The sequence below is a fragment of the Coenobita brevimanus genome, chromosome 103 (genome assembly GCF_032717465.1).
Source record: "Coenobita brevimanus isolate Jiangsu-jjx chromosome 103, ASM3271746v2, whole genome shotgun sequence".
Taxonomy (NCBI): domain Eukaryota; kingdom Metazoa; phylum Arthropoda; class Malacostraca; order Decapoda; family Coenobitidae; genus Coenobita; species Coenobita brevimanus.
This window is the reverse complement of record NC_137056.1, coordinates 34,984,100-34,994,379: the sequence shown is the minus strand read 5'-3', so window position 1 is coordinate 34,994,379 and position 10,280 is coordinate 34,984,100. Positions and strand designations below refer to the sequence as shown.

Sequence of the window (10,280 nt, the reverse complement as noted above, 5' to 3'; positions counted from 1 at the left end):
ATCCATTGGTTGCAAAATTGAGGTTGTATTCTTGGGGAGGAAGACAACCTCAACGCTGGGGTGGGCAAATTTTAAACTTTCTGGATGCCCAGGGCAGTTGTCCAAAACAAGTAAAACTTTAAATTCCATTCCCAGGTTTGCCAGATATTTTTCCACCTCTCGGACAAAACAGTTGTGGAACCAATCAAGAAACAATTCAGCTGTCATCCATGCTTTCTTGTTTGATCGGTAAAACACAGACAAGAGGTTCATGTCTCTATTTTTTAAAGCACGTGGACGTTTGGAATGATACAGGAGCATGGGTTTCATCATATGTCCTGCTGCATTACCACACAACAGCACAGACACACGATCTTTTGCTGTTTTAAAGCCTGGCGCACTTTTCTCCTCCATCGAAATGTACGTTCTTTTAGGCATTTTCTTCCACCACAGGCCTGTTTCGTCCGCATTAAACACTTGTTCAGGCCTGTACCCTTTCTCCTTTATAAGTTCAGCAAAGTCACGTGGGTACGATTCTCCTGCTATCTGATCTGCTGAAGCTGCTTCACCAGTCATCCTAATGTTATGTAGGCCATACCTTTTCTTAGAATTCTCGAAACAGCCCTTGCTGGCTGCAAATTTCTTTTGCCTAAAAGCACCAACATTACTAGGCCTATCACCATTGTCATTACTTTCATCACCATCATCACTATTTTCACCTGCCTCACTTTCATCACCATTATCTTCACCAACACCACTGCTTTCACCAGCAAACCGAGCATAGAGTTGTTTTGCTTGTTTCTGATGAACTGGGAGTCTAGCAGCACGTGTCGACGGTTTAAGTCCTCAATCCAAATATTCAGTGCCTTTTCCATTTTCACCAAGGCATTATCTCTCATGCATCGTTACTTTAGCCGATCCTGGTGTGCACGAAGCCAGAGCATCTTTAATGTCTTTTTCTCTCCGTTTTATGCCACGAACACTGGACTCATTCATGCCATACTCGCGACCAAGCGCTGCATAGCTCATTCCACTTCTAAGTTTTTGTAATATTTCGTTCTTTACTTCCAAGGTAAGTACTTTCCTTGCTCTCTTAGCTGCTTTATTTCCAGTTGGAGTGTTACAAGGGCGCTTCGGAGCCATGATGATCGCGAAGCACCATAGATGTGGCCGAACACGATGTGAGACAGTGAGAACAACAGACAAACGTGTACTGATGCTGTTGTTTGTTGGGTCGGCGGGAACATGCCGCGAGCAGCCAGAGACACCTGGTGGGATGGCGCGCAAACTTGCTAGGTGCCAATACAATTCTTAATTTTTTTATTTTTTTAATAATAATAATTTAACTCCCAGCAGAAAAAAAAAGTCGATAATCAAATCCGTCAATAAAAAAAACGTCGATAATGAGGGAGTACTAACTAGTCCACTCCTGAGAGCCCGGTCAGGAGTAAGGGCGAAAAATACAAGGGCTACCGTACCCATGGTTCCCTGAGGCCGTTAGCGACTGACACAGAAGAGACAGCCTTGCATCCCATCAGCACGGCTCTCACACCTTAGGAAGGTGAGAAAAAAAAAAAATAAGAGAAGAAAAGAAAAAGGACCAAGCAAAATTAGTAGGGCCAAGGACTGGGACCCAAGGGCGGGGGAAGCAGGGTATAAGGACACCACCCCCATCATCAGGTCCCAGCCCCAGATCCCAAAGCCCCCCCACGACTACGACGGGCTTGGTTTTGGGAGAGAGAGAGAGAGAGAGAGAGGGGGGGGGGAATTTGTGGTCGAGAGATCTCGGAAAAAAAAAAAAAATCATAAATAAGATGATGCACATCAAATGTTTTACGAACTAACATCACTGCTTGAAATTTGGTAAATGAAAATAAAGTAAGGAGTGTCAAAAGTAACACATTTATTTCCTCATTCTAATTTATGATGCAATATGATCAAAACAGTATTAACTGAATGGTGACATGAATACTCACGGAACAATAAATTAAAGCTTCAAGTACAACTTCATTATAACAATAAAAACACTTTCAGGACTAAAAAATTAACTACCCTGTACACTTAGCAAATGAAAACTTTCACAGATGTATACATTTCGTGATAAAAAATGACTCAATGGCAAGGTTTACATTACCAATGTTGTACTGAAAACTAAAACATTTCCCTAACAAAACCTATAATTCATTAACTGCAACTAGCCAACAAAAACGAGGTGGGTTCTGTCCTGCTGTGTAAAAGCCATAAAGTACGTCCCCTAAAGTACATATCCAGCATGACATTTTACACATATTCCTGTCATCAACACCTACGTAAAATTCCATTACATGGCTGATACTTAATTCTTTCATTCTGATGATGTATCTTTTAATTAAGCTGGCAATCTTGCTACTTCCACATTATTTTATTCAGATTCAGAGACTTCTTAAACTGGAGGAGTTAGATAAAGTCAATTAACCCCTTCAATACTAGGAAACCTTCTTGAGTAAAAAACTGGTGGTTGGAAGTACTAACTGGATTCAAAGGGTTAAAGAGTCATCCCCAAGAGTTAATTTCAAACTGGCATAATGCTGGCACAAACAAAATGCAGACACTCTGGCCAACTTTGATACACTGGATCTGTGGACAGGATACATTGTCAGATTTGGTTCCTGACTATTTCACATGAGTAGGAACAAGTCAAGTATCCCGAGTCAAGACGACATCATAAAACTGGGAGCTGAAGCCTTATTATCTATCTGTCACCAGCTTCATTATCTGGCAGACATTTTTATCAATCTAATGGCACCATGACACAAAAAGCTTCATCTCTATAAAACAGAAGAAAAAAAAAAATAATAATTTATCCTGTACAGCCTTTTATAGGAATTAAATTCCAGTCATTGATGCAATGGCTATCTACTGACTGCATTGATGTACCCTGAACTTAACTCCACAGTTCAAGTTTGCACATAATACAGTATACTCAAGCACCAGCAGTGTATCAAGACAAACTGTTCCATAGCTGCTATGCCACAAGCTTCATGCATCATTGAGAGATCAATTATGCACTGGAAGCTTGATTCTGACATAATATTTTGGGAAAAAAAAAAAAAAAAAAAAAAAAAAAAAAACTACGACTTACTGTAAGGCTTATTTTTTTGCCAAGGCATGGTAAGTTGAGCTTGAAACACCTTCAGCAGGAATACAGTGCACTATAGGAAACAGAATTATTCCAAATCCAGAGTGATACAGATTACAGACAATGATGAAAGCACTTTTCAAGATATTTCATGAGTTCGCAAGTGAAATGTCAGAACAATTCACAAGTGCATTACTTCTCTAAAGTACAGCTTTATTCCACATTCCATAAGGTATAAAAATTCATATTTAGACAAACATGGCACAAGTAAATTTATTGAATAACATCTGTTCTCAATAACTCTACTCAAGTGGCTCAGATTCATATAAATTTCCTATGTTCTCTAAATAAAATACTGTATATCTAGCAATATGTTACCATAGATATTTTGAAAGTGAAAAATCTGTCTGAAGGGAGGCTGACTATGACTGAGGCAAGCAAGACTGGTGACTGCAACTGCTGATACAAACATTTAAGCACATGTGTGTATCTGTACTTATATATAATTGTCATGTAAACCAACCTAATAATTTATGTAAACTGTACTGTTATAGCTATGACACATTACAATTTGTAAAATCTGAGTAACCACTATATAATCACATAATGTAACAAGAATTACCAACCAACCATTAAAACACAAAATTCCACATCATTCTTGCTATGTACTGTATGTGCATGGGGAACTGCCTTGAGCAGTACTGTACTGACTTATTTTACAATACAGTACTGTTCTCTTATATATGGAACTGAATGATCCAACACATCATATATAAATATACACACACACAAATGTCTTATTACATCTTACGTTGAGAAAGGTATAAAATTATCCGTGGGGAACACACACCTGCTACAGACTGAAAATTACGGGCACACTCAACTTGCTGTACAAGGTGCTCATTTCCACTCGACAAATCACTTTAATATATTACAGGGGGAAAGATTAGTTTGATCTTTCTTGGTAAACACAATTAAGCAGTGCTTTACTGTACACTTAATTTTATTATGGCAAGGGCAAAAGGAAGTTGTAATGTTGAAATATTGATTTAAATTGGTCAAAGAAAAAAGGAAACAAAGTTATACTTGTGTATTCTCAACAAAAATATTGCCTATCTCTCATTTATAAATCCTTACAATTAAATGTTCTTCGATAAGTTAGTTATTACACAGGCAAGAAGTCAGAGGGAGGGGGAAAAAAAGGTGGTAAATTAATGGCTTTACCCATATTGCCTTGTAAAAACAAGGAACCATAAAACACTTCATCCAACGTCATTATTTAGGAAATATTGGTACAGCAGTATCATAGCATCAACTCATGAACTTTCTCAACGAGGTAAAACTGTGAACCTGCCAAAACAACCTTACTGACAGGCTCAGCACCTACAGTCTGCAACTTGACTGCAAGATGTGTAAATTACACAATTCAAATGTGTATCCAAATGTCATGTTCATTTGGTGTAAATGATTTTTTTAAATTTCCTAAAGCAACATCCTAAAATAAATCACTACCTAGTGAGTAACACAGCACAGCAACACTATGCCTGAACTCACCCTATAAGTTAGGAAAACATTCATTCTTCATTATTATATCATTTTGCTTAAGTTTCATACTAACTAACTCCCAATCTTCAGTAAATTCCTCTTAATGCTTAACATGTGTGTGTGTGTGTGTGTGTGTGTGAAAGGGAGGGTGGAATTTCAAAAAAGAAGTGTGGTGAATCCAAAATTAAAGAACCGAAAATTACGTCAGAAAAAGTGTTACAAAAAGCAATTTCAGAGAGTATGTTGTTCTCTTATGTATGAAAAGTCTGAGAAATCTGTATGATGTTACCATTTTGCATACCTTTAGTCTGTATATATACATCTGGTTATGCATCTAGGCATAATGCTCGTTCAGTTATAATACTACGAAGCATGAAACTCATTTCCTTGCACTTTTAAGAATAATCAGATGATAATGTTCATGGATCACATTTAAAAATCTTTATTCTTTATCCCTGAAAAAATATCAATATCTGTACCTTGCTACTGAACTTCAAAACTTTAGGCATGTGCAAAGATTACAGAATGATAAAGAACTCTTATGTTCTGGGAATAGTGCAATGACTACAGCTGAAATTCTTATCTGCCCAAGAGTAATGGTCAATATCTGAGGCAGGCACAACTTAAAATGTTTCTCTAACACTTGAAGGTGATAAGTACTGGTTCAATAAACTGTATGTAACTGAACATCTCTGTACTTAAAACTTCCAAGTGTATGTTCGATGGAGTGTAAGGGCGGGCAAGCGACAACACTGGCGGGTCCTCAGTTCAGGTCATGTTGCTGGGGTTCCTGTGGTTTCATCACTTCAGGCAGCTCCGGGGGAGAGGATAAGGGAGTCAGGTCCAGAGGTTCAAACTCTCCATTCTCCTGCCTAAAAATATTACACAACAATTACGGTACAGAAAGATACCCTCCAATCTCCTACCATAACATAATACATAATAACTACAGAAATATTAACCCCAAGTCTCCTCTCTCATGTCTGTTATAAGACAATTAGAGAAATTATAGAAAAGCAATGTAATTAGGAAATGACATTAGCAGAAATGATGCTTGCTGTAATGAAGCTGAGGAATGGGAAATCAACAGGTGCTGATGAGCTGTATGCTGACATGATTACAAGCAGCAAGAGTATGATCAACCGTTTGTTTTAAATACAAAAAGCAAGTTTGGATATGCGAGACTCTACCAGTAGAATGCAATCGGGCTGTGACTGTACTCCTGTACAGTTAAGTCTGTTGAGTTATGTCAGCTATATACTTAGGCATTTATCATCACCATCCAGACCTTTATAACCCTAGGCCAGGGCGAGTAGCAGCAGCTTCCAGATAGCCAAAGTTTGCCCAGTTCAATGGGCCATGCTTCCATTAACTCATCATTCAAGCCCACTGAAACCTGGCTCCATTTAACAGGCCAAAAGGTTTCCACCATGTACTGTAACTTCACATATACCTATCCAATAGAGTCAATCTGAACACTGTCACATTAAAAAGGGGTGACAAATCCCTGGCCATAAAATTCTCCACACAAAATCGGGGTTTCAATTCAAATCTGAGAAAAAAATAACCTGTATTCCATGATTATTCTAAGTCCTTCTGGAGACAAAGCATCATGTCTACAATGGCAATCTGCCCGGATGAAGAGTAGATTACCTCCATCGAAAGTAAACTGATTGTGACAAATAAGGATGGTGTCCTTCCCTCACAGTCTCAAGACCTACCCACACAAAGTATCATAAAAACAGAAACAGTATTAGAGTGTAATATGCTCATTATTACATGTACAAAAATAGAGGTTAAATGCATCTAGGTACAAGTGCTTGAGGCAAAGCTTCTGCACATACAGATGACTGCAGACTGTACTACACTTACATACCAAGTACAGTAAAAGACTTGTCTTTCGGCAACCAATGTCTCGGAAAATCCAACTTGGCAGTTTTAAGAAACAGTCCCATTCCGAGAGTTTTCTGGCTTTTCAGCACATTTTCCGACAGGTATTGGTACGTGGCAGTTTAGAAAAGGGCATCATGTTTGTCAGCCATCTAGTGTAGTGATGTCACAGACTTTACTCCTCCCATAAGGCTCACTGGCTAGCTACCAGTGGTCATGGGTGAGATGGTATGAGTGGTGTGTATGACTCTATTTGACATCGTACTCCTCCCATAAGGCTTCCTAGCTAGCTACCAGCACGCTTGGGTGAGACAATATGAGTGGTGTGTACTTTTGAAATTGTAGTGAACTCATGGTGAAATTTGTCTTGGTTTTACTCTGTTTTTCAGGTGCTTAGCATTGGAAAATGACTTCAATAAAAGGGACAGCTTTCTTCTGTGATGAAGAAACGCACATATAAGTTGCTTTCTATTTCACGAAAGCTAGATTAATGAAAAAATTGGAAGCTGGTGTTGCAAGAAAGAAATTAATGAAGAGTTTAACGTGAGCTCTTTCACGATTTATGATATAAAGATGTCATGAAAGACTTTGTAGTAACTTGTAGAGAAGGTTTGTTGTTTAGTTGTCACTCTCGATTCTTGTAGTTGGAATTAAAGATGAATACAGTGAGTTGATCTTAATTTATTATCTTCAGAGAAAATCTAAGTTGAGCAGGGTATGTCTTACAGAGACAATATAATAAGTAAGTCTAGTTGGGCCCCTCTTTCTTGTTCACTCTCTCCACTACCTGTCGGTTCTATGGCCTGTCTCCTTCTGAGCTCTGCTACCAAAATTCTGGTGAAACAGGGGTCGTGTCACGTGTGTTACACTGTGGTTGGAAAGTTCCAGAAACCTGTGTGTGAGTATGTGTGTATGTCACTAGGCTTTGTTCCCATGCTATCTCGCTGACACACTACCTACATCATCGCCTGACTTTGCTGCTTCCTGTGTAATGGTCAACATTTCCTCATTTAACTTGCAAGATCATTTCCCTTTCCCAGGCTTGAATGGAGCTGTCTATCTATCTATTTATCTATCTATCTATCTATTATGAATTGTAATTATAATATGGAGTCCTAACAAAGAAACAAAAGTGTGACCTCTACAAGTTTGTGTCAAAAGGTTTGAGTGGCTCACTGATTGAACGAAAAGTTATGAAAAAACCCAAGTTGACTGAGCTTGATGAAGTGTTATACAAGTGGTTTGTGGTGCAGCGCTCGGAAGGGAAACCTGTGTCAGGCCCAGTGATAACAGAGAACCCCAAGATATTTGAAGAGAAAATGAAAATAACTGAACCATGTGCCTTCTCAGATGGTTGGCTTAGGAATTTTAACCCAAGGCGTCCCGACGACGTATGGATACGTCACCATGTTTTGTCACGGTGACACCCGACGACGTATCCATACACTTTGCAATTGCAAGGTCCATCATTTGTACATTTTTCAAGTTTCACAGGTGATTTTTGGTAAGCAAATGTGGGAGACCTTCCTCTGCCCAATGCCTGGCGGGGATAATGCCTGGCCTCACCTGACCCCCCCTTCCCCCACATGCCATTTTCTCGGCAACTCACCTGTTAGCAGTGACGTGGCCAGTAAAGACATGTCACACCACGGTCTCTCCAATGATGAAATTCAAGGCAAAAGTGATTCCTGAGGTGGAGGACAAAGGAAGAAATATGCCAGAGGAAGAAACAAGCAGAAGTGATGAGGTGGTAACGTCATAAAAAAAGGTGCCACATGTTGATGTGTTTGGTGAATGAACAACGCTTATATCGCCTATATTATTGTGTGAAAACCAATATACTCCTGTACTACATATAAATTCATACCAAATACAGTACAATCCCAGCTATCCGGTATCCAGACAAACGGAATACTCAGAAAAACGGGAAAATTCAAGGGCTGGTAAAAATGTCAGTAAGTTATAACTGTGCGCCATTTTGAATGGACCGCCAAACTGCCGTTTTATCATGTCACGCGAGGCTGGGTGAAGTCGGACTAAGCGAGGTGAAGGCATTTCTGGCTAATGTAAATCCCTAGTAAATCCTCTTAACCAGCCCTCCTCCTCTCTCTTTCCCCTACTTGAATTCAGTCATCCTCCACACCCTCCACAATTTCCACAAATCACCAGTCTGCTTTTTACCACCAGACAGTAAACAAGCTCTCTTGCTGTTGTGTTGCTCTGATGGACGGTAATTTCAACATTCCAAAATGCCTAAAGAGCAAACTAAACGGAAGCATGTCGTGCCTACCTTGAAACAGAAGCTGGACATATGCAATAGACTTGAAAAAGGCAAACATTATAAAACACTGATGACCGAATATAATGTAGGAAATCCAACGATTTATATAAAAACCCAGCATCCAAGCTCAATGAATTTTTCATGAAAAGCAAGACAAGTAAGTCCATTTAAAAAAGGCATACTCTTCATCGTTCAAGTGGTTTTGCTTAGAAAGATCTAGGGGAGCACCTATTTCTGGTCCTCTTATCAAAGAAAAAGCAAGAGAGTTTCACAATAAAATGAATACAGAAGTCGAATGCGATTTCAGTGTTGGATGGTTAAATCGTTTCAAAGACAGGCATGGAATTTGTAGGCCAGACATCTCGGGAGAAAGCAAATCAGCAAACGCCGGTGTTTTTCTTCCTAACGGACCGACTCTAACTTGCACCACATAAATTCATCTTAGAACGCATGTGTGCTGGCAGAGATAAAAAAAAAAAAAAAATGTTAATAGGAATGAAGGTTTACTTTGTTGGAAGAAAAAAAAATATATATGCTTGCACTTCATAAGTACATCATTTATTTTATTTTGTGCAAAACAGCTGATTGGCGGCAGTTGAAGGGTGGAATGATGGAGGTCAGTCGGGGCCGGGACCGTAAGCAAAGCTTTGTGTGGGGGCACAGGTGTGATAATTCTACAGTGCAGTCTTAACATCAGTTCACCAATAAATGTTCAAGATTTTATTTCTTTATTTTTCCACTTTTATGAGTACAGTACATACAACGAATACTTTGGTAGTTAACAATGGTGCAAAACAGTGACAGAATGGTGGTGGTCAGTTGGGGCCGGGATCGTAAACAAAGCCGATGTGGGGGTACAGGTGTCGTGATAATTTACCAATAAATATTCAGGATTTTATTTCTTTAGTTTTCCACATGAGTACAGTACATACAAGAAATTATTCGGTAGTTAACAGAATGGACTTGTGCATTTTGCAGTACCGGTACTGCAAGGCATTCCATGCACGTCCATTATGACCATGGTGTGTGTTTGCGAGGCAATTTTTCAGGTGGAATCTCTTGGTGTGCCCCCTGATGTGAGTGGTGAGTACCTGAATTGTATTTACTGCTGTGATAATGATCACCTTTGTACAGATTTGAATATCAGAACCACGGGAAAAATCTGTAAGAGGGAAGGTGAATTCCCCAAGCCACCCGGTTAACTGGGATTGTACTGTAAATAAATATCTAACCAGTTATGAATGGTTTGGAATAGCTACCCCTCCCATAGAAAATGTTTTCTCTCCAGCCTGGCCTGAGAGAACACGGTAACAAGGTGATGGTACTCTTACTTCTACCATGTTTCTAAACTCAACTGAGCACCCTCTGAATTTTCGAAGTTTTCTCATAAAAAGCGGAGGTTTTAGCCCCCTCCAAAAAAACAATCGAAAATCTGCTGGGACTGGGGGGGGGGGTTAGTGGTGAAAA

General features: G+C 39.3%; 1 protein-coding gene across 1 annotated transcript in view; it reads right to left on the bottom strand.

Moving 5' to 3' along the window:
- Positions 1-1,867: 1,867 nt before the first annotated feature.
- Positions 1,868-10,280, bottom strand: part of EloB (transcription elongation factor elongin B) — a 116,206-nt gene continuing 107,793 nt past the window's right edge. The window contains exon 4 of the mRNA XM_080284982.1: positions 1,868-5,514. Within this exon, the coding sequence (XP_080141108.1) occupies positions 5,406-5,514 (109 nt within the window). The 3' untranslated portion in view covers positions 1,868-5,405. The remainder of the gene's footprint in view (positions 5,515-10,280) is intronic.